Source organism: Aquarana catesbeiana, linkage group LG01, assembly GCF_042186555.1.
Source record: "Aquarana catesbeiana isolate 2022-GZ linkage group LG01, ASM4218655v1, whole genome shotgun sequence".
NCBI lineage: Eukaryota > Metazoa > Chordata > Amphibia > Anura > Ranidae > Aquarana > Aquarana catesbeiana.
Window position 1 is genome coordinate 442,894,073 of NC_133324.1, and position 25,876 is coordinate 442,919,948.

Genomic DNA, 25,876 nt, shown 5'->3' on the forward strand with positions numbered 1-25,876 from the left:
CCATGCAAATGGACCCTAATGCCCCGCACACACAATAGGATTTTCCGACGGAAAAGGTTCTACAGGAGCTTGTTGTCGGAAATTCCGACCGTGTGTAGACTCCATCGGAATTTCCGTCACACAAAATTTGAGAGCTGGTTCTCAAATTTTCCGACAACAAAATCCGTTCTCATAAATTCCGATCGTGTGTACACAATTCCAATGCACAAAGTTCCACGCATGCTTGGAATCAAGCAGAAGAGCTGCACTGGCTATTGAACTTCATTTTTCTCGGCTCGTCGTACGTGTTGTACGTCACCACGTTCTTGGCGTTCGGAATTTGCGATAAGATTTGTGTGACCGTGTGTATGCAAGATAAGTTTGAGCCAACATCCATTGGAAAAAAAAACATGAATTTTGTTGTCGGAAAAGTGTACAGGGCATTACACTTTTAAGGTAGCTACAGCAACATTTTTTTGTTTTTGGAATAAATATTTTACATGAACGATTAAAAGCGGTTCATTGTAAGCACTCCTATCAGTATTAAATAGTTTGTTTCAACCCTCTAACATCCACTTTAGCTGGACAGCTTGGCCTGTTAAAATTAGTTAAAAAAAAAAAAAAAAAACAGACTTACTGATGGGTCACCAGGTGAAAATAAAGGAAAAAACAGCATAAAAAAGAAAAATTATGCAGCCATCACATTTCAGGATTTGTAAACTGAAATATATTACATTTTTGCTTTTGGGTTTAGATATGCCTTGAGCAGAACAGGCTCTTGTAAGACCTGTATTTGTAAAGCATAAAAGTTAAGTGATAGTGTCATCTACAGGGGCACTTTAAAACTAATTTTTTTGCTTATGGCATCAACAGGCTCAACCATCTAATACAGTATATATTATTTATACTGCAAAGACTAAACACAAAGAAAAATATTGGTGTACATTTCTAACCTGCAGCAGAAAATGGCAACATGAATCTTGGGTAATACAGAAAACAAACACTTTCCTTCAATTTCTCTGTATGCCCAGCTGACATTCATATATGGTTTACATATCAAGCCTAAAAAAGAAAACTAATACAGCCATCTAATGATTGGTAAGCTGCAATATAATAAATGTTTGCTTTTGGGTTGAATACTGCTTTAGCTCTTTTACTGACAGAACCTTTTTTCCCCATTTTGCGCACACATTACTAAAATGTGCATTTTGTACATGAAAACGCACTGAAGGCATTATGTATTTTTTGAAAATGGACACCCTGTAAAATAAAATTGGCGATACTGGCAATTTTTATGTCAAATTTCAGTAAAAGATTCCCCTTAAATTGCACACAAACACAACAGAATCCCCAGTTTTTTGGTAAAATATATAAGATGAGGTTGTGTTGTGCAAAAAGATGCCAAATATTTTGACCCCCAAACTTGTGTGTTAATTACTCTTTGTTGGATAGGCAGAATAATCATAATAAAAATGACCCTACTACCTAAACGGTTATACTATTTTTTCACATTACCTGTCCCTTCCCTTCCAAAAAACTTAACATTCTTATATTTAACCACTGGGCACTTGAACCCCCTTCCTAGCCAGACCAATTTTCAGCTTTCGGTGCTCTCACATTTTGAATGACAATTACTCAGTCATGTAACACTGTAACCATATGAAATTGTGGTCCTTTTTTTTTCCCCACACAAAGAGCGCTTTCTTTTGGTGGCATTTAATCAATGCTGGGTTTTTTATTTTTTGCGCAATCAAAGAAAAAAAAAAGAAAATTCTGTAAAAAAATGATTTTTTCTTAGTTTCTGTTATAAAATTTTTGCAAATTAGTAATTTTTCTTCATAAATATTGGCCACAATTATTACTGCTACATATCTGTGGTAAAAAATAACCCAAATCGGTGTATATTATTTGGTCTGTGTGAAAGTTAGAGAGTCCACAAGCCATGATGCCAATCTCTGAAAATTGATCACACCTGATGTACTGATGACCTATTTCTTGGGACCCTAACATGCCAGGAAAGTACAAATACCCCCCCAAATAACCAATTTTTAGAAAGCAGACATTCCAAGGTATTTGGTAAAAGGCATGGTGAGTTTTTTGGAAGTTTTAAATTTTTTCCCACAATTCTTTGCAAAATGTGTGAGACTTTTACACAGCCTGGCCACATACAGAGGCCCAACATGCAGGGAGCACCATCAGGCGTTCTTGGAGCATAAATTACACATATCATTTCTTGACTACCTCTTGCACTTTTGAAGGAACTGGAGCACCAGGATAATAAAAATGCCCGAAAAACGACCCCATTTTGGAAAGCAAACACCCCAACATATAATCTATGAGGCATAATGAGTCTTTTGAACATGTCATTTTTTTCTACAAGTTTTTGTAAAATGTGGAAAGAAAATAAAAAATAGGATTTTTATAACAGCTTACCTGTAAAATCCTTTTCTTTTGAGGTACATCACAGGACACAGAGCCTCAGTAATTACTGATGGGTTATAGGGTATCACTAGGTGATTGGACACTGGTCACACCCTAAACAGGAAGTTCAACCCCCTATATAACCCCTCCCCTTCCTGGGGATACCTCAGTTTTGTAGCAAAGCAATATAAGTGTATTAGAAGAGGGGCGGGACCTCTGTGTCCCGTGATGTACCTCAAAAGAAAAGGATTTTACAGGTAAGCTGTTATAAAAATAGGATTTTTTAAAACAGCTTACCTGTAAAATCCTTTTCTTTCGAAGGACATCACGGGACACAGAGCCACAGTAATTACTGATGGGTTATATAGGTATCACTGGTGATTGGACACTGGCACACCCTATCAGGAAGTTCAACCCCCTATATAATCCCTCCCCCTTGCAGGGATACCTCAGTTTTGTAGCCAAGCAATATAGTGTATTAGAAGAGGGGTGGGACCTCGTGTCCCGTGATGTCCTTCGAAAGAAAAGGATTTTACAGGTAAGCTGTTTTAAAAAATCCTATTTTCTTTCTCCAACATCACGGGACACAGAGCCACAGTAATTACTGATGGGATGTCCCAGAGCAATACTACCTGAGGGGGGGGGGAACCACGACCAAGTAGGGTGCAATCAGACCTGAGGACCCTGTACCGCTGCCTGCAGCACACTACGCCCAAAGGCGATATCCTCATGCCTTCTCACATCCACCTGATAGAATCTGGTGAATGTATGAACTGAAGACCAGGTTGCGGCCTTGCAGATTTGAGCCATAGAGGCCTGGTGATGCACTGCCCAAGAAGCACCAATAGCCCTTGTGGAATGTGCCCTGATCTGAAACGGAGGAATCTTCTGTTTCAAACCGTAAGCTTGAATGATCAACTGTCGAATCCATTTAGAAATGGTAGCTTTTGACGCTGCCTGTCCTCTATTGGGACCCTCTGGCAGCACAAAAAAAACATCCGTCTTGCGGATCTGAGCAGTTGCCCCTAGATAGGCCTTAACTGCTCTTACTACATCCAACGAATGTAGAGATCTCTCTTCCGGAGAACAGGGATCTGGAAAAAAGGAAGGTAGAACAATGTCTTGGTTTAAATGAAAATCAGAAACCACCTTCGGTAAAAAAACTAGGATGAGGGCGTAGTACCACTCTATCCTTGTGTATAATCAAATAAGGCTCCTTACAGGAAAGAGCTGCTAATTCTGATACTCTTCTAGCAGAAGAGATGGCCACCAGAAAAATTAATTTCCTTGTCAACAAGACCAAAGGAATCTGACTTATTGGTTCAAAAGGCTGTTTCTGTAACACAGCCAGGACCAAATTCAAGTCCCAGGGGTTTAGGGGCGCTTTAACCGGAGGATTAAGACGCATCACCCCCTGCATAAAGTTTCGGACCAAAGAATGCAAAGCAAGTGGCCGCTGAAATATTACTGATAAAGCTGAGACCTGGCCCTTGATGGTACTCAAGGCCAGCTTCATCTCTAATCCTAATTGTAGAAAATCAAGAATTCTACCTATGGCATATTTCCTGGGATGCCAACCTCTGGATTCACACCAGGTTATATAAGCTTTCCAGACTCTATGATAAATCATCCTGGAAGCTGGCTTCCTTGCATTAATCAAGGTAGATATGACAGGACCTGAGAGCCCACGACTCTTCAGAACGTGGGTCTCAATAGCCAAACCGTCAAATTTAGCGTTTGTAAGGCAGGATGGAACACTGGACCTTGAGATAACAGGTCTGGGCGTTTCGGTAGTGTCCACGGGGAACCTACTGTCATCCTTACTATTTCTGCATACCAAGTCCTTCTGGGCCAAGCGGGGGCCACCAGAAGTACCGACTTCCTTTCCTGCCTGATCCTGCGAAGGAGTCGTGGTAATAGCAGAATAGGCGGGAATGCGTAAATCAGTGAGAACCAATGCCACGGAATCACCAACGCATCCGTCCCGCATGCAAGAGGATCTTTTGTCCTTGCCACAAATCTGTCTATCTTTTTGTTGAATCGGGATGCAAAGAGATCTACATCTGGAACCCCCCATCTTTGGCATATGGCCCAAAAGACGTCGGGATGCAGAGACTATTCCCCTGGAAGTAACTGCTGGCGACTTAGATAGTCCGCCTGCCAATTCTCTATTCCCGGGATGAAAACTGCCGATATGCATGGCACATGCATCTCTGCCCAGACTAAGATCTGGTTCACCTCTTTTTGAGCAGCTCGGCTCCGGGTGCCTCCCTGATGATTGACATAAGCCACTGCTGTGGCATTGTCGGACTGGATCCTGACCGGACAACCCTGTAGCCTGATAGTCCAGGCCTTTAGAGCTAGATGTATCGCCCGGATCTCCAGAATGTTGATGGGTAAGGTCCTCTCTGTCTTGGACCATACCCCTTGGACCGCAGCCTGTTCCAGAACTGCTCCCCAACCTGACAGACTGGCATCTGTTGTTACCACCGTCCAGGTAACCGGTAGAAAGGATTTCCCCTTCTGCAGGTTTTCGGGTATGAGCCACCAATTGAGGCTCTGACGCACCGCATGCGACAGGTGCATCGGAAAGTCTAATGCCTGAACCTTCTTGTTCCAGGTCGACAGAATACTGTGTTGCAGCATTCTTGAGTGAAACTGAGCATAGGGAACTGCTTCGAATGAAGACACCATCTTCCCTAGTAGCCTCATACAAAGGCGGACTGAGGGACCCTTCTTGGTCCTTACTGTCAGAATCAGCTCTCTCAAAGCAGTGATCTTTGCCTGGGGTAGAAATATTTTCTCCTGGCTTGTATCTATAATCAGACCTAAATACTCCAGTCTTCTTACTGGTTTTAGGAAAGACTTTTCTAAGTTGAGGATCCAACCCAGGTGTTCTAGATACCTGACCGTGGTCCTCAAGTTTCCATTCAAAGAGGCTACCGACCGGTCTATCAAGAGCAGGTCGTCCAGGTATGCTATGACAGCTATACCCTGAGCCCTTAATCTGGCCAGAGGAGGAGCCAAGATCTTTGTGAACACTCGAGGTGCAGTGGCTATCCCGAAAGGCAGAGCCACAAACTGGAAATGGCGCCCTCCTACCTCGAAGCGCAGAAACTTCTGATGAGCAGGAAAAATGGGCACATGCAGATATGCATCTCTGATGTCTATTGATGCCAGAAATTCTCCTCCCTGCAGGGTGGGAACTACTGTTCGAATTGATTCCATGCGGAAGGATTGAATCCTTAGGAATCGGTTCAGATCCCTTAAGTCCAAAATGGGCCTGACATCCCCATTTGGCTTTTGGACCGTAAAAAGGTTGGAATAGAAGCCCAATCCCTGGTCCTTTGCGGGAACTATCATAATGACCTCCTGCGACAAAAGTCGCTCTAATGCTAGAAGGAGCGACTGCTTCTTCTCTGGGTCTCTGGGAACATTTGATCTGAGGAACCGAGGAGAGGGGAATTCCTGAAACTCCAGCTTGTACCCCAAGGTTACCGTGGAGATTACCCATCTGTCCTGGAAGTCCTCCTGCCAGAGCTCTGAGAACTGTCGCAGTCTTCCCCCCACTCGAGTGAGCGGGGGCGCCCCCTCATGCAGAGGTCTTAGTGTTTTGCCTAGTAGGCTTCTTTCCCCAGGACTTCTTTTGTCCCTGGGGTTGACTCTTGTCTCTGGACCCCGATGGAGGCGGCCGTCGAGACTGCCTGGAGGCTGAAGCCCCCGGCGCTGGGGAAAGAGTCCGTTTGAAAGAAGGACGCTTACTCTTCTTCTTGACAGGTAAGAGAGTGCTTTTCCCACAAGAGATTCTCTTGATATAGTTATCCAAGTCCTCTCCAAACAACCTTGAACCACGAAATGGAAACCCAGCCAGTAGCTTCTTACATGGTGCTTCGGCTGACCAATCTTTCAACCATAGGATTCTACGTATATGCACCAACCCCAGTGAAAGACGGGAGGTTTGCACAATAGAATCTCTAATGGCGTCAACCACAAAGCATAAGGCCGCTGGAAGGTTAGCAAACCCCTGGGCCTGCTGTTCAGGTAATACTTTGATGACCTGCTTAACATGGTCTCTTAAGTATTGACAGACTCCAATCGCTGCTACTGCAGGTTGGGCCACTGATCCTGCTAAGGAGAAAACATCCTTCAATAGGGATTCCATCCTTTTATCTACAGGATCCCTGAGCATCTGAGCATTGTCTACAGGACAAGTGAGGCTATTATTTACGGAGGAAATGGCGGCATCAATAGCCGGTATTTCCCACGTTTTAATAAACTTTTCTTCCATCGGATAAAGTGTTGAAAACTTTCTCGGCGGAAAAAAACGTTTGTCTGGGTGATCCCACTCAGAATAAATGAGCTTTTCAAGTAAAGTATGAACAGGAAAAGCATGTGCTGCTTGGAAAGGTTTCAGTGACCCCAAAGCAGAAGAGGATTCTTTAGCAGTTTCAGGTATGGGCAACTTAAATGTGGAGCGGACCAATCCAGTGAGGATCTGCACTAAGACTTTCTCCTCTTGGGAAGTCGCAGAGGGTCCCTCTCCACCTGATTCCTCCGAAGAAGAATCATCCGTCCCATCCTGAACCTCTGAAAGGGATTCATCTCCTTTATCCCAGAGCTCCTCTGTCTGAGGGTCTTGGGGAACAGAGGAAAGCCTAGTGCGTTTTCTTCCACTGAGTGAAGACGTAATCACGGCCATTAATCTTTCCTGTAGACCATCAAGGGTTGAGGAAAAAACCTCTTGTGTAATATATACAGGGGCTGAAGTGCCAGAAGCAGGTGTAGCCCCTGACCCCGATGGCTCTCCCTGGCTAGCCGTCCCTGGCACATCTTTAAGGGGGGAGGATGCTGCCGACAGGGGGCCCTCAGAACCTGAACGAGATCCCCTAGTGTCTCTGGTTCCTGGGGTGCTTGAACCTCTTCTACCCATAGTGCAAAGCAACAAGGTGGAGGTATACAAATGAACACTGCCCGCTGAGCGATGTAGTCTGGCTAAAAGCCTTGCTACCCAATGCTCAGTCTGGTGTTACTTCAGTAAATGCTGCCTAGGAGAATGCCTGTGTCCCACCTTACATGCGACCGTCAGCTCTGTGTCTCTCCGAAGGCTGAGTGCACCTGTACAGAGTGCCTTTAATAGCCTGCAGCTGGCCTGAGTGGGAGTCTAAGCACCTGTGCTGACGTCCTGCCCCCTCCTCTACCGCCCCCCCCCCCCCCTCGAGTTTTGAAAAAAACGAGCGCTTCCCGCGCTGCCGACTCTGTCATGCTTCTGGAGAAAGGCTGGGGATGGGGGGGGGGGGGAGGGAGAGAGGCTGGTAACAAGATCTGCCTAAACGGCTATCTTCAGAGATGGTGGCCATTAGGCCGCAGATCCCGGGTGGTATAACCACTTTCTAGACCCCTGTGGCCCCTCTCTAGCCTGGGGGGGAACATTCAAACATGAGAAATCCCCCTTTCCATCTTACCTGTTTGCAGCCTGCTTGAGACGCTGGGACATAATCAGCGATGAAAACACCTGAGACAGACAGTCAGCATGTGCAGGTTTGTGCCCTTGGCAGCCCCCGGTGGTCACAATAGGCATAGCATGCATTTACCTTAAAGGAGAAAAGCCACTAGAACTCAAAAATTCTGTGGAATCTCCTCTTACCTTATCCAGCCGCAGGGTGCTGTTTACACAGACCCAAATTTCACCTCTCATGGTGGGCTCCGTTTGAAAAAACCGTCAGAGACCGGGGCCCCCTACGAATAGGGGGATCCAACAGTTCTGGGACCGTAAAGCACCTCGCCAGAAATTAGGAAGTTTAAAGCCATTTTCTGATCTGCGGGGTCCAGCTCTCTAAAAAGAGAAGCATTACGGGTAAAACCTCGTTTCTTCGGACACGAGGCCCGGGTACCATTCAATTCGGCCATGAAAAGACACTTTGAATGGATCCGGTTCGCATGGCTTGCCCCAGTATAGGATCTTAGGATATTCCCTTTGGAGCTCAGCACAGGACATCTTTACACGTCCATCACCTAAGACACTGGCGTAAAAACTGAGGTATCCCTGCAAGGGGGAGGGATTATATAGGGGGTTGAACTTCCTGATAGGGTGTGCCAGTGTCCAATCACCAGTGATACCTATATAACCCATGTTCGAGAAAGAAAATCCTATTTTCTTTTTCGTATATCACGGGGCACAGAGCCTCAGTAATTACTGATGGGATGTCCCAGAGCAATGCGATTTGAGGGGAGGGGACCACACAAAGTAGGGTGTAATGAGACCTGAGATCCTCGTACCGCTGCCTGCAGCACACTACGCCAAAAGGCGATATCCTCATGCCTTCCCACATCCACCTGATAAAATCTGGACTGAAGACCAGTTTGCGGCCTTGCAGATATGAGCCATAGAGGCCCGGTGATGCACAGCCCAAGAAGCACTAATAGCTATTGGGACCTTCTGGCAGTACGATCAAAACATCCGTTTTGCGAATTTGAGCAGTTGCTTCCAGATAGGCCTTGACTGCTCTTACTACATCCAAAGAATGTAGTGACATTTCTTCCGTAGAACAGGGATCTGGAAAAAAAGGAAGGCAGAACAATATCTTGGTTTAGATGAAAATCTGAAACCACTTTCGGTAGAAAGCTAGGATGAGGGCGCAATACCACTCTATCCTTGTGTATGATTAAATAAGGCTCTTTACAGGAAAGAGCTGCTAATTATGATACTCTTCTAGTAGAAGAAATGGCTACCAGAAAAAAATTTACTTTCTTGTCAACAAGACCAAGGGAATTTGACGTATTGGTCCAAAAGGCTGGTTTCTGTAAAACTGACAGAACCAAATTCAAGTCTCAGGGGTTTAGGGGCGCCCTAACCAGAGGATTAAGACACGTTACCCCCTGTATAAAGCTTTGGACTAAAGAATGCAAAGCAAGCGGCCATTGAAATAATACTGACAAGGCCGAGACCTGGCCCTTGATGGTACTCAAGGCCAGCTTAATTTCTAATCCCATTTGTAGAAAGTCAAGAATTCTACGTATGACATATTTTCTGGGATGCCAAGCCCTGGATACACATCAGGAGATCTAAGCTTTCCAGACTCTTATGATAAATCATTCTGGAAGCTGGCTTTCTTGCATTGATTAAGGTACAAATCACAGGACCTGAAAGCCCACGACTCTTCAGAACGTGGGTTTCAATAGCCAGACCCTCAAATTTAGTGTATGTAAGGCAGGATGGAACACTGGACCTTGGGATAGCAGGTCTGGACCTGACGGTAGGGTCCACGGGGGACGTACTGCCATCTTTACAATTTCTGCATACCAAGCTCTCCTGGGCCACCAGAAGTACCGACTTCCTTTCCTGCCTGATTCTGCAAAGAAGTCGTGGCAGTAGCAGAATAGGAGGAAATGTATAAATCAGGGAGAATTGATGCCATGGAGTCACCCATGCATCTGTCCCGCATGCAAGAGGATCCCTTGTTCTTGACACAAAGTTATCAACCTTGTTGTTGAACCTGGATGCAAAAAGGTCTACATCCGGAACCCCCCATCTTTGGCATATGGCCAAGAAGACGTCGGGGTGAAGAGACCATTCCCCTGGGAATAACTGCCGGCGACTCAAGTAGTCCGCCTGCCAGTCCTCTATTCCCGGAATGAAGATTGCCGATATGCATGGCACATGCTTCTGCCCAGATTAAGATCTGGTTTACTTCCTTGGGCTGCACGACTTCTGGTGCCTCCCTGGTGATTGATATAAGCCACTGCTGTGGCATTGTCGGACTGGATCCTGACAGGGCAACCCTGTAACTTGAGTGTCCAGGCCTTTAGGGCTAGATACACTGCACGGATCTCTAGAATGTTGATGGGTAAGGTCCTCTCTGTCTTGGACCATCTCCCTTGGACAGTCGACTGTTCCAGAACTGCTCCCCAAACCGAAAGACTGGCATTTGATGTTACCACTGTCCAGGCAACTGGAAAAATAGGATTTTTTAAAACAGCTTACCTGTAAAATCCTTTTCTTTCGAAGGACATCACGGGACACAGAGCCACAGTAATTACTGATGGGTTATATAGGTATCACTGGTGATTGGACACTGGCATACCCTCTTAGGAAGTTCAACCCCCTATATAATCCCTCCCCCTTGCAGGGATACCTCAGTTTTGTAGCCAAGCAATATAGTGTATTAGAAGAGGGGCGGGACCTCTGTGTCCCGTGATGTCCTTCGAAAGAAAAGGATTTTACAGGTAAGCTGTTTTAAAAAATCCTATTTTCTTTCTCCAACATCACGGGACACAGAGCCACAGTAATTACTGATGGGATGTCCCAGAGCAATGCTACCTGAGGGGGGGGAACCACGACCAAGTAGGGTGCAATCAGACCTGAGGACCCTGTACCGCTGCCTGCAGCACACTACGCCCAAAGGCGATATCCTCATGCCTTCTCACATCCACCTGATAGAATCCGGTGAATGTATGAACTGAAGACCAGGTTGTGGCCTTGCAGATTTGAGCCATAGAGGCCCGGTGATGCACTGCCCAAGAAGCACCAATAGCCCTTGTGGAATGTGCCCTGATCTGAAACGGAGGAATCTTCTGTTTCAAACCGTAAGCTTGAATGATCAACTGTCGAATCCATTTAGAAATGGTAGCTTTTGACGCTGCCTGTCCTCTATTGGGACCCTCTGGCAGCACAAACAAAACATCCGTCTTGCGGATCTGAGTAGTTGCCCCTAGATAGGCCTTAACTGCTCTTACTACATCCAACGAATGTAGAGATCTCTCTTCCGGAGAACAGGGATCTGGAAAAAAGGAAGGTAGAACAATGTCTTGGTTTAAATGAAAATCAGAAACCACCTTCGGTAAAAAACTAGGATGAGGGCGTAGTACCACTCTATCCTTGTGTATAATCAAATAAGGCTCCTTACAGGAAAGAGCTGCTAATTCTGATACTCTTCTAGCAGAAGAGATGGCCACCAGAAAAATTAATTTCCTTGTCAACCAAAGGAATCTGACTTATTGGTTCAAAAGGCTGTTTCTGTAACACAGCCAGGACCAAATTCAAGCCCCAGGGGTTTAGGGGCGCTTTAACCGGAGGATTAAGACGCATCACCCCCTGCATAAAGTTTCGGACCAAAGAATGCGAAGCAAGTGGCCGCTGAAATAATACTGATAAAGCAGAAACCTGGCCCTTGATGGTACTCAAGGCCAGCTTCATCTCTAATCCCATCTGTAGAAAATCAAGGATTCTACCTATGACATATTTCCTGGGATGCCAACCTCTGGATTCACACCAGGTTATATAAGCCTTCCAGACTCTATGATAAATCATCCTGGAAGCTGGCTTCCTTGCATTAATCAAGGTAGATATGACAGGACCTGAGAGCCCACGACTCTTCAGAACGTGGGTCTCAATAGCCAAACCGTCAAATTTAGCGTTTGTAAGGCAGGATGGAACACTGGACCTTGAGATAACAGGTCTGGGCGTACCGGTAGGGTCCGCGGGGAACCCACCGTCATCCTTACTATTTCTGCATACCAAGTCCTTCTGGGCCAAGCGGGGGCCACCAGAAGTACCGACTTCCTTTCCTGCCTGATCCTGCGAAGGAGTCGTGGTAATAGCAGAATAGGCGAGAATGCGTAAATCAGTGAGAACCGATGCCACGGAATCACCAACGCATCCGTCACGCATGCAAGAGGATCTTTTGTCCTTGCCACAAATCTGTCTATCTTTTTGTTGAATCGGGATGCAAAGAGATCTACATCTGGAACCCCCCATCTTTGGCATATGGCCCAAAAGACGTCGGGATGCAGAGACCATTCCCCTGGAAGTAACTGCTGGCGACTGGCTGATGGCCGTCTGCCAATTTTCTATTCCCGGGATGAAAACTGCCGATATGCATGGCACATGCATCTCTGCCCAGACTAAGATCTGGTTCACCTCTTTTTGAGCAGCTCGGCTCCGGGTGCCTCCCTGATGATTGACATAAGCCACTGCTGTGGCATTGTCGGACTGGATCCTGACCGGACAACCCTGTAGCCTGATAGTCCAGGCTTTTAGAGCTAGATGTATCGCCCGGATCTCCAGAATGTTGATGGGTAAAGTCCTCTCTGTCTTGGACCATACCCCTTGGACCGCAGCCTGTTCCAGAACTGCTCCCCAACCTGACAGACTGGCATCTGTTGTTACCACCGTCCAGGTAACCGGTAGAAAGGATTTCCCCTTCTGCAGGTTTTCGGGTATGAGCCACCAATTGAGGCTCTGACGCACCGCATGCGACAGGTGCATCGGAAAGTCTAATGCCTGAACCTTCTTGTTCCAGGTCGACAGAATACTGTGTTGCAGCATTCTTGAGTGAAACTGAGCATAGGGAACTGCTTCAAATGAAGACACCATCTTCCCTAGTAGCCTCATACAAAGGCGGACTGAGGGACCCTTCTTGGTCCTTACTGTCAGAATCAGCTCTCTCAAAGCAGTGATCTTTGCCTGGGGTAGAAATATTTTCTCCTGGCTTGTATCTATAATCAGACCTAAATACTCCAGTCTTCTTACTGGTTTTAGGAAAGACTTTTCCAAGTTGAGGATCCAACCCAGGTGTTCTAGATACCCGACTGTGGTCCTCAAGTTTCCATTCAAAGAGGCTATCGACCGGTCTATCAAGAGCAGGTCGTCTAGGTATGCTATGACAGCTATACCCTGAGCCCTTAATCTGGCCAGAGGAGGAGCCAAGATCTTTGTGAACACTCGAGGTGCAGTGGCTATCCCGAAAGGCAGAGCCACAAACTGGAAATGGCGCCCTCCTACCTCGAAGCGCAGAAACTTCTGATGAGCAGGAAAAATGGGCACATGCAGATATGCATCTCTGATGTCTATTGATGCCAGAAATTCTCCTCCCTGCAGGGTGGGAACTACTGTTCGAATTGATTCCATGCGGAAGGATTGAATCCTTAGGAATCGGTTCAGATCCCTTAAGTCCAGAATGGGCCTGACATCCCCATTTGGCTTTTGGACCGTAAAAAGGTTGGAATAGAAGCCCAATCCCTGGTCCTTTGCGGGAACTATCATAATGACCTCCTGCGACAAAAGTCGCTCTAACGCTAGAAGGAGCGACTGCTTCTTCTCTGGGTCTCTGGGAACATTTGATCTGAGGAACCGAGGAGAAGGGAATTCTGAAACTCCAGCTTGTACCCTAAGGTTACCGTGGAGACTACCCATCTGTCCTGGAAGTCCTCGTGCCAGAGCTCTGAGAACTGTCGCAGTCTTCCCCCCACTCGAGTGAGCAGGGGCGCCCCCTCATGCAGAGGTCTTAGTGTTTTGCCTAGTAGGCTTCTTTCCCCAGGACTTCTTTTGTCCCTGGGGTTGACTCTTGTCTCTGGACCCCGATGGAGGCGGCCGTCGAGACTGCCTGGAGGCTGAAGCCCCCGGCGCTGGGGAAAGAGTCCGTTTGAAAGAGGGACGCTTACTCTTCTTCCTGACAGGTAAGAGAGTGCTTTTCCCACAAGAGATTCTCTTGATATAGTTATCCAAGTCCTCTCCAAACAACCTTGCACCACGAAATGGAAACCCAGCCAGTAGCTTCTTACATGGTGCTTCGGCTGACCAATTTTTCAACCATAGGATTCTACGTATATGCACCAACCCCAGTGAAAGACGGGAGGTTTGCACGATAGAATCTCTAATGGCGTCAACCACAAAGCATAAGGCCGCTGGGAGGTTAGCAAACCCCTGGGCCTGCTGTTCAGGTAATACTTTTATGACCTGCTTAACATGGTCTCTTAAGTATTGACAGACTCCAATCGCTGCTACTGCAGGTTGGGCCACTGATCCTGCTAAGGAGAAAACATCCTTCAATAGGGATTCCATCCTTTTATCTACAGGATCCCTGAGCATCTGAGCATTGTCTACAGGACAAGTCAGGCTATTATTTACGGAGGAAATGGCGGCATCAATAGCCGGTATTCCCCACATTTTAATAAACTTTTCTTCCATCGGATAAAGTGTTGAAAACTTTCTCGGCGGAAAAAAACGTTTGTCTGGGTGATCCCACTCAGAATAAATAAGCTTTTCAAGTAAAGTATGAACAGGAAAAGCATGTGCTGCTTGGAAAGGTTTCAGTGACCCCAAAGCAGAAGAGGATTCTTTAGCAGTTTCAGGTATGGGCAACTTAAATGTGGAGCGGACCAATCCAGTGAGGATCTGCACTAAGACCTTCTCCTCTTGGGAAGTCGCAGAGGGTCCCTCTCCACCTGAATCCTCCGAAGAGGAATCATCCATCCCATCCCGATCCTCTGAAAGGGATTCATCTCCTTTATCCCAGAGCTCCTCTGTCTGAGGGTCTTGGGGAACAGAGGAAAGCCTAGTGCGTTTTCTTCCACTGAGTGAAGACGTAATCACGGCCATTAATCTTTCCTCTAGACCATTAATGGTTGAGGAAAAAACCTCTTGTGTAATATATACAGGGGCTGAAGTGCCAGAAGCAGGTGTAGCCCCTGACCCCGATGGCTCTCCCTGGCTAGCCGTCCCTGGCCCATCTTTAGGGGGGGAGGATGCTGCCGACAGGGGGCCCTCAGAACCTGAACGAGATCCCCTAGTGTCTCTGGTTCCAGGGGTGCTTGAACCTCTTCTACCCATAGTGCAAAGCAACAAGGTGTGAGGTATACAAATGAACACTGCCCGCTGAGCGATGTAGTCTGGCTAAAAGCCTTGCTACCCAATGCTCAGTCTGGTGTTACTTCAATAAATGCTGCCTAGGAGAATGCCTGTGTCCCACCTTACATGCGACCGTCAGCTCTGTGTCTCTCAGAAGGCTGTGTGCACCTGTACAGAGTGCCTCTAATAGCCTGCAGCTGGCCTGAGTGGGCGTCTAAGCACCTGTGCTGACATCCCGCCCCCTCCTCTACCGCCCCCCCCCTCGAGTTTTGAAAAAAACGAGCGCTTCCCGCGCTGCCGACTCTCCTGTCATGCTTCCGGAGAAAGGCTGGGGATGGGGGGGGGGGGGGGAGGGAGGCTGGTAACAAGATCTGCCTGAACGGCTATCTTGAGAGATGGTGGCCATTAGGCCGCAGAGCCCGGGTGGTATAACCACTTTCTAGACCCCTGTGGCCCCTCTCTAGCCTGGGGGGAACATTCAAACATGAGAAATCCCCCTTTCCATCTTACCTGTTTGCAGCCTGCTTGAGACGCTGGGACATAATCAGCGATGAAAACACCTGAGACAGACAGTCAGCATGTGCAGGTTTGTGCTCTTGGCAGCCCCCGGTGGTCACAATAGGCATAGCATGCATTTACCTTAAAGGAGAAAAGCCACTAGAACTCAAAAATTCTGTGGAATCTCCTCTTACCTTATCCAGCCGCAGGGTGCTGTTTACACAGACCCAATCTTCACCTCTCACGGTGGGCTCCGTTTGAAAAAACCGTCAGAGACTGGGGCCCCCATCAGTAGGGGGATCCAACAGTTCTGGGACCGTAAAGCACCTCGCCAGAAATTAGGAAGTTTAAAGCCATTTTCTGATCTGCGGGGTCCAGCTCTCTAAAAAGAGAAGCATTACGGGTAAAACCTCGTTTCTTCGGACACGAGGCCCGGGTACCATTCAATTCGGCCATGAAAAGACACTTTGAATGGATCCGGTTCGCCTGGCTTGCCCCAGTATAGGATATCAGGATATTCCCTTTGGAGCTCAGCACAGGACATCTTTACACGTCCATCACCTAAGACACTGGCGTAAAAACTGAGGTATCCCTGCAAGGGGGAGGGATTATATAGGGGGTTGAACTTCCTGATAGGGTGTGCCAGTGTCCAATCACCAGTGATACCTATATAACCCATCAGTAATTACTGTGGCTCTGTGTCCCGTGATGTTCGAGAAAGAAAGACACATTTTTTTTTTTATTTTACACAAAGTTGTCCATTTATACAATATTTCTAACACATAGCATGTATATACCAAAAATTACACCCCAAAATAGATTCTCCTACTCCTCCTGAGTATGGCGATACCACATGTGGGAGACTTTTCTACAGCCTGACCACATACAGAGGCCCAACATGCAGGGAGCACCATCAGGTGTTCTAGGGGCATAAGTTTCAAATCTAAATTTGACTACCTATTACACTTTTGTGAGGCACTGTAGTGGCATGGATGAGGCATGGATGAGCATGAATGGGGATGAATGGGGATGGATGAGCCGTGGATGGGGATAGCTGAGCATGGTTGAGCCATGAATGTGGATGGCTGGGTATGGATGGGATGACTGAGCATGGCTGGGTATGGCAGAGTATGGATGGGGGTGGATGGGATGGCTGAGCATGGATGGATGGATGAGTATTGCTGAGTATGGATGGCTGAGCATGGACAGATGGATGAGTATTGCTGGGTATGGATGGATGAACATTGCTGAGTATGGATGGCTGAGCATGGATGGATGGATGGATGAACATTGCTGAGTATGGATGGCTGAGCATAGATGGATGGATGAGTATTGCTGAGTATGGATGGCTATCCATACTCGGTACAGAGAGGGGCGAGAGGAATCGGACATGATGCCGGTTTGTTGCATTTGACGGAGCGATCACGTGGTAAACAGCCGCTGTCAGCGGCCATTTACCATGATGCACCGAGTCCTCTGGACCCGGCAGTCACGGATACTAGCGTGGGAGCGCGATTCTGGGAGGACGTCATAGTACACCCTCCCAGAGTTATCGAGCCGCACTGTAGCCGTCATTTGGCTATAGAGCGGTTGTTAAGTGGTTAAATTCATATGTGGATTTAAAAGGGTGTTGGATGGAACGTAAAACTTTATACGATCCCAAAACAGCTGGAGGTATGCACATCCCGGGAAAAATTGATCCAACTATCACAGATTTTTTCCTATTTTGAATACGATCTAAAAATTGTTCAGCTATATTATGATCCTATTTATCTCACCTCTTACATCTTTGAGACACAGTATGAAAAAGTCCCCTTTTCATCCTCACAAACACCAGTGGCCCCCTCTTTGATAATCCGGCATTTCCTCTAGGCCTAACCCCAAACCAATTCCTGTGGTAGATAAATAAAGGTCTATATTGGATAAGGTATTTTCTAGACAATAGAGACCATAATCAGACCACCAGAATAGGTTATTCAGTCTAGTAAATTACCCCTTTAATTGACATGGGGAAATAGATCTAGAAACAGAGATATCCGAGGATGATTTACCAGAGTGTTCACTATGATTCATTCAGTGACCAATATAAATGTACCAAAATGGCAAGAATTGCGCTTCTGAATAAATCAATAGAGGACATTCCCAGACACACCCGATCTCTCATGTTTTACATCTTCTTGTCTAAAATGACAATCACGAAAGCATGGAAATCGTCTGTTGTTAATGTAGCTGCAATGTAGATGTCTGGAACCCTTGGCGGTGATACCTGCAACCATTGACATAAAAAATGAGAGTCGGAAAGTGGGGGAGCCAGTACCAGAGCCGAGAGGAGCGACTCTTGTATTTCTTTCTACTCCTCTTTTCTTTCCCATTTCTTTTTTCTTCCACTTCTCATTTTCTTCTTTCCTTTATTTTCCTCTCTTTGCTGATAATGTTTTTTAGCACTCTAAATGGATTGCTCAGTTCAGCACCATGGATAATTTCTCTGATGTTACAGCTTACTACACATTTCAGTATGATGACTGCCGATTGGTGGAGCTATTAATATTTGATATACAGGAGGACTAAACAGGAGTTGAGGACTTTTAATTTATGTGCAGTGGCAAGCTATATATCGAGTCATGGTACAAATGCATTGTTTATTGTTCAATTGGTACATATTTTGTACATGTAAGAAGTTATATTACTTACTTATGATTTCTCTTATTTTTTTCCTATTGTCCTCAGATCTGAAATACATCTGTTTTTGTTCATTGTAAAACAATAAAAATATTGCAAAAGAAAAATCCAACAGGGGTTCTTACCCTTAATGACTGTGTTAATAAGAATAATGAATTAAAACGCCATCTGCTATACTTGTAATCAAAGATGATTTTACATAAACACTTTCAAAAAGTGTTGAAAAAAAACCCCAAAAAACACTGACCTTTCCAAACTTGTGCTTAAGTGGCAGGCCAGCTTTCTGGAGTGCTAGAATAATTTCAGGTTTGTAGTTCTTTATGAATATGCCTAAATCCACATCTTTACTGTAAGGAATAATATTACACTGTCGATACCACCCTACAAAAAAAAAAAATTATTATTGCCTACTTATCCTATCTTTTTACCATAATGCATTTCAGATATCTATAAAATGTGAAGTTACACAGGTTGAAAAAAACAAAACATATCCATCAGGTTCAGCCAATTGAAAATAAATAAATTGATCCAGTTGATCAAGAGGAAGGCAAACCTATACAAAACGAAGCAAAAAATTGATAAAAATTAAATGCTAATAAACACTGAAGGTCAGATCACAACAGGTCCAATGAAAATATATGTAAGGCGCTGCGTAAATTGACGGCGCTATATAAGTACCTGAAATAAATAAATAAATAAATAATAAAATGTGCTGGTTAGCATCACCATTAATACTGCATCACAACACTGCCTTGTCACAGGATTTTATGAAATATCAGAGACATTTCAATAAAGTTCAATAAAAAATAAAATAAAAGGGTAACCATCCACAGTGCTGGGATTGATGCATCAGCACAGCACATCAGAGTGGCACTCCAGTGGCCATGCTTGGTTTTGAACAAATCTGGAAACATTTTATCAGAAGAGACATGTATTTAAAGAGAATGTAGAGACAGAAATTGTTTTTTAATTTTGGATGGAGGCGTGAGGGGTTATAACCTCCTTGTCATGCTTTCATTGCTTTCTGTGTCCCTGCTATGGATATTCACCCTCTATTTGTCCTTTGACCACTGTCACGGAGACTTAAAAGTGTGGAAAAATCCAACATTTTGAGTTGTCATCTGAACAGGAATAGAGGGAATATATTCCAGTAGGAACACTCCATTTACAAATGTCTAAAGCTCACCTTACAATCTTAGCATGCAAACAACTGTAGATGTATCGAAAACTATGTTATATATGAGCACCAAAACTATCCAATCAGGTGGGCCCTTGAACTATATAGCTGTTGGTAGATCTAAAAAGGAAATTGTATAGTCACATTGAACCGTGTTCTAAGCTGGATTTTCCTACCTTTGAAAATATTTGCTCTAACTTCCTATTGTGTCTACAGGATAGAAAGTCAAACCTGGAAGCACAGTTTTGGCTTTAGATAGATGTCTTGATGGAATTAGTATTCATATTACCTAAACATGTACCACTGCTGATCCAGAAGCTCATTCCCAACCCATCCAAAGTGGAAGCTGCCAGATGTAGCAATGCTTTGGCCTTCTTTCGGAAATCAATCCCTTCCAGAGACAAGTCATCAGGATACAGCTAAGAAACAAACTCACATAAGAGTGTTGTTTAACAAGTTTTACATTCTGTTCCAACTGAATTATGGTGGACCAACTATAAACTACCAAAAAGAAAAAGTGCATATAGTAATTAGTTCACAAAAAAAAAACAAAAACAAAAAAAAAACAAGGGGGCCAGGCTAGGGCCAGCAGGATTACTCCTGGCATCCAGTGGGAGTAAACAATACCCCATCATTGGTGTCAGTGGGAGGAATTTTGCCCCATCATTGATGTCAATGGAAGGAATAGTGCTCCATCATTGGTGTCAATGGAAGGAATAGTGCCCCATCATTGGTGTCAATGGAAGGAATAGTGCCCCATCATTGGTGTCAATGGAAGGAATAGTGCCCCATCATTGGTGTCAATGGAAGGAATAGTGCCCCATCATTTGTGTCAGTGAGAGGAATAGTGCCCCATCATTGGCGTCAATGGGAGGAATAGTGCCCCATCATTGGCGTCAATGGGAGGAATAGTGCCCCATCATTGGCGTCAATGGGAGGAATAGTGCCCCATCATTGGCGTCAATGGGAGGAATAGTGCCCCATCATTGGCGTCAATGGGAGGAATAGTGCCCCATCATTGGCATCAATGGAAGGAACAGTGCCCCATCATTGGGGTCAAGTGGGAGGAATTGTGCCCCATCACTGGTGTCAGTGGAGAAATAGTGCTCCATCAGTGTCAGAGGGAGGAATTGTGCCCCATCACTGGTGTCAGTGGAAGGAATTGTGCCCCATCACTGGTGTCAGTGGGAGGAATTGTGCCCCATCACTGGTGTCAGTGGGAGGAATTGTGCCTCATCACTGGTGTCAATGGGAGGAATTGTGACCCATCACTCATGTCAGTGGGAGGAATAGTGCTCCATCATTAGTGGCAGAGGGAGGAATTCTGCTCCATCCTTGGTGTTAGAGGTTGGAATTGTGCCCAGTCATTGGTGTCAGTGGGAGGAATTTTGCCCTTTCATTGTGTCAGTGGGAGGAATAGTGTCCCTTCATTGGTGTCAATGGAAGGGATTGTGCCCCATCATTGGTGTCAGTGGGAGGAATTGGAACTGGACGGAACAGTCCCCCAAGGGCCGGATAAAGGCAAACAAAGGGTCGCATCCGGCCCCCGGGCCATAATTTGGAGATCCCTGCTCTACAAGATAAAAAAAGAAAAAAAAAAACCAAAACTTAAAATATCTTCGCCATAGATACCACAATCAAAACCAACATTTATGTAAGTAAAATCTGAATTCCAGTTAAGTTGCATAATAATACAGCTGAAATGCATGTGCACATATGTATTTCCTGTTTTGTTCTGGCAACATCTTATGTAGTATGAAGCCAGAATGCAATTTTCTATGTTGGTGTAGGGCAGTGGTTCTCAACTCCTGTCCTCAGGGCCCACTAACAGGCCAGGTTTGCAAGATAGTTGAAATACATCACAGGTGATATCACTTGCTTCTCAGTGATTGCAGTATTCTAGTCTGCAACTCCCCAAGGTAATACTTAAAATCTGGCCTGTTGGTGGGTCCCGAGGACTGGAGTTGAGAACCAATGGTGTAGGGTAAGTCTGTCAACAGGATGTGAATTCTGCTATGTTGCAAAGAGCATGTTCTACCACTGAGATTCACCTTTTAGAACACACAGTCCATACTCCAGTATCCACATCTACACCACAAGAAGCATATATCACCAACCAAATCCCAGCGCCTCTGTCTTTGTGCGACTCCTAGCACCTGCCTCCCTCCTGCCTACTACTCAAGGCTGCCATACATGGCTTGAATTTCAGCATGAATCAGATAAAACTCATTCAGATGCAGCTGCTGTTCAGGTATTCTGACAGCTGCAGATTTCAGAATACAACAGCAGATATTTACCCATTAGTGTTGTTTAGTATGGATGGAGAAATCTGTTACATTTCTTTAATTTGTCCCACAGGCTGCACAAAAGGAATCTATGTTTGTATGGTCAGCTTTTGACCTTTCACACCTCTCCTCTGGTGTTCTCCTCAGACCCTCTCTAACTCACAACCACCATATTACATTTATTCACTCTTGCTGTGCTGAAACAGGTACACGTTTACTAATATTCTGAATTTTGTTCAGCCAGTACATATGGGGAGTTTCTGATGGTAGTTAAAGAGAACATGCTGCATTTGTCTCCCAGTGTGTACATGTAAAGTGCTTAAGGAACAAGTTATAGGTGATATTAAATGGATAGGACCTGACATATTTTGAATGTGAAATGCACGCTGAATTTTGGCTGAAAAGCCTTAAACAAACAGCTCATTGGTGAAAATATAATTCTGTTACATATAGGCTTGGGCACACATTATACAAATCTCTTGTACAACTTTCCTTTAGATCTACCAAAACCATGTAATATGAGGTCAAACCTAAACACTTTCAATTTGTATGCAATCAGGCAGGCCTTTGCTCTACATAGTTGAAGGGAAATCTAAAGGGAATTAAACAAGAAAACTGTATAATGTATGGCCAGAGAAAAAAAAAAAAAAAAAAAAGAACAGGGCTCATAACCTACCTGAAAGAATGACCGTGCTTCTCTGTATCTGCACTCAAGAAATCTCGAATGAGACATTTCTGATAAAAATCTTGATGGGTCTTTCGGGATCTGCAATTTCAGACCATCAGCAGTAACTTTGATAAGATCAGCTCTGAAATAAGCAATATGGAACGGGAAAAAAGTTATCAAAATCATCATAATCACCCAACATAAGAATTCAGATCTAAGATCTAAAGAAGTTGGGTAACATTTATAATATAATTTCTGATTTTAAACTGTGCTGCCCCAGGCATACAGCTGAAATACATTCATCTTAAAGTGCCAAATTAAATTTGTAATTCTGTTCACACAGCTATATTATAATCTGGGCACTTCATACCAGATGAGTGACCTCAGTTTCCTTCACAATTAAAGTGGTAGTAAACCACCTAAAAAAAAAAAAAAAAAAAAAAAAATATGGGCCCCCCTGGTAGTTTAAGTCATAATGTGCTAGAATGCATCGCATACTAGCACATTATAACAAACTTACGTGGAAACGAAGACCTCCAGCAGCGCCTTGTCACCCCGGAAGGCGCTTTCATCTTCACCCGGTCTTCTTTCTGGGTTTGTGGGCTTTGGCAACCTGAATGGGTGAGCCATCGATGATGTTACTACCGTGCATGCGTTCGGGAGTCGCTGTTTGTGGCATGCTGGTGAAGTCACCGGCTGCATCTAAAGTAAATATCTCCTAAACGGTGCACGTTTATAAGAGGTTTACTGTACCTATAGGTAGGCCTTATTATAGGCTTACCTATAGGTAAACATCATACATGGGAGTTTACTCCCTCTTTAATACAGCTTGGTTACCAATCTGTTCCAAACCTGCTGACTGAATAATTATAAAGCATCACAATATAAATATGAGGTGGTATCAAAAAGTATCGAACTTGCTGAATCATGTTAAACATCTCTATGGCAGATTTGCCCAGTATCATGCAGAATTTCACGTTTGCTCTGAGTTCTAACTTGCTGCCCATGATGAAGTAGCAGATGTGGTAACGCACACAGTCAGAATAGCACCAGTTGAACAGCTCCCGATGTACACAGGACAATGTCTTTTTGCACAATGACTTATGAAGGTCGGTGGTCCATGACTGTGCTTGCAGCCTTGTGCTGCCATCTACTGGCGTGTTACAAAACTAGTCTTGAGACCTTTTGATACCACCTTGTATTTGTTATTATTATTATTATTATAAGTCCATTATTATATTATTATTATAAGTAAAATGTATAAGTATAAGTAAAATGTAAATTTTTATATAACATATACAAATCTATATAAATTATAATAAAATATATCAAGTTGCAAATATTCAAAGTAAAAAATAATTGAATCCCTCCCTATTAAGATTGTAAGCACCAAAAAGCAGTGCCCTCCTAATCCTCTTGAACTGAATTGTACTGTTACTGTACTGACTTCCTTTAGATTTTAAAGCGCTGCACAAACTGTTGGCAATATATAAATCCTGTATAGTAATACTAATTTATCTGAAACTGACCAAACCTTTATACTTAAGAGTACTTAAATAGACTTTGTGTAGTTGATTTGCTAAAACTTGAGAGTGCATAATCTGGTGCAGCTCTGCATAGAAACCAATCCGCTTCCAGGTTTTTTTTTGTCAAAGCTTAATTAAGCTGAAGTTAGAAACCAATTGGCTACCATGCACAGCTGCACCGGATTTTGTACTCTCCAGTTTTAGTAATTCAACCCCTGTATGTCTCTTCTGCCAAAAAAACAAAAAAAAAAAACAAACTACCTTCTCTTTTTACAACCAATTTTTAATATATTTGAACCTCTTGCTTGCCAACAGTAAGATGATAAAAACTGGGAGTTAGCAACATAACACAACCCCATTATATATCACTAGCTGCTCTAAAGCCAAAAGGAGGAAGAAGCCAGCAGCAGGAGAAGCTTCCAAAAAAAGCTGTCATCGCTACCACAGAAGAGCATTCTTGTAGCATAATGTTCAGCTTCCAGTCCTCAGTTTATTTTTATAGTATTAGCAGCACTCAGACACTGCAATGGTTTGATGGTGGTGCACATCTGACCCAAGATTGGGAAATAACATTCTAATTTTCTTGTTGGTCTGTCTTCTGCCAATCGGAAATCCTAAACAGGTCCAACAGCAGCCATAAAATCCAAAGCACCAGCTTTATGTTCACTTTTGGAAGACCCAATATCTCTCTTTGTGATAGCCTGGTAAGCTTACATTTCCACCTCTTGCCCTTGAAACTTTTTTTCAGTATGGCACAGTAGATACTGTAGACTGCTTATCTATTAAGAAGCTACATTTACTATACCATGTCATAGACCACTATATTTTCATGAACTTCATCTCAGAAAAGGGTATTATTAAATCCATCAGAAGTAATTTCAGCATACTAAAATCAGATTGGTTTCTATGAAGCACTTTACTCTATTCCTGTACTTTGCACTGATTTGTTGAATAAGTCTAAAATCCTTAAAAAAAAATTGCAAGATTACAAAATTCTGATTGGTGAAAAACCAATTACCTATTATATGCTCCAGCATATCGACCAAATTGAAGCTTCCGGAAAGGGGCAAATTTTCTATCCATACTCCTCTTCAGCCGTAAAGGACCATGCCACAGGTAGTTGCCACTTCTTTCATAAAGCACTACTAAATGGATTGTATGTGATGCCATCCTGAATATATAATGAAGAGGTATTTGTACACCTGACAAGTCATCCATTCCTTCCAGTCGTGGATCTCTCCCCTCATATTTGTGCCACTGAAATCCAATCTTCTCTGCAGCTCGAAAAAAGCTACCCTAAAGGGGAAACAACAATTAGTAAGGTGGAAACAGCGAGTTCCAAGTCAGGTTTTAAGCCATATTAAATCCAAAAATTTAGTAAATTGCAGCTTACCAATGATTAGATGTGGTGGCTGCATCGTTTTTTTTATTTCAGCCTTTTTTCCCCCTGGTGATCTGGCCAGTAACACACCTCCTGTATTAGCGTGCCCCCACTCTGGATTAAAGAGCACAGGGGGCACTGTTTGGACAGCAGCATTGCTAATCTTGGAGGAAGGGGAGTGTTAGATGCACTAGCACATTTAGATACACTAACAAATTGAAGATGAACTTCAGCTCACACTGAAGTTACACAAGCAGTTACAGTGGCAGTTTTCTTTTTGAGATAAAGGTTTTATATGAATAAATAAAAGCTGATCATTGTAAGCACCCCTGTAAATGGTTTGTCTCAACACTCTAAGGCCTCTCTCACAAGGGCTTTCCGTTCGTTCATTTTTCATCCATCCATTGACGGATGAAAAAAAATGGACAGCAATGTGTCTCTTTGGGCAAAGGAATGTAAACTGATGATCATCCCTTTACATTTGTGTCTGTTTTTTTGTTTTAAACCGGAACAAGTCTCCGTCCTGTTCTGTTTAATCTGACCCGAATGGAGGTAAACGGATGATGTATGATTCTACATCCTATTTTGCATCCGCCAGGGATAGTGCAAGGATGAGTCATTTGTTGTTAAGGAGCCGC

The 25,876-nt window shown here is 44.3% G+C and overlaps 1 protein-coding gene across 1 annotated transcript in view; it reads right to left on the bottom strand.

The window, feature by feature from the left end:
- Positions 1–25,876, bottom strand: part of FKTN (fukutin) — a 62,629-nt gene that overhangs the window by 10,973 nt on the left and 25,780 nt on the right. Inside the window, exons 5-8 of the mRNA XM_073636173.1 lie at positions 24,876–25,153; positions 22,341–22,473; positions 19,669–19,798; positions 18,450–18,583 (exon numbers count right to left, since the gene is read on the bottom strand). Of these exons, the coding sequence (XP_073492274.1) occupies positions 18,450–18,583; positions 19,669–19,798; positions 22,341–22,473; positions 24,876–25,153 (675 nt within the window). The remainder of the gene's footprint in view (positions 1–18,449; positions 18,584–19,668; positions 19,799–22,340; positions 22,474–24,875; positions 25,154–25,876) is intronic.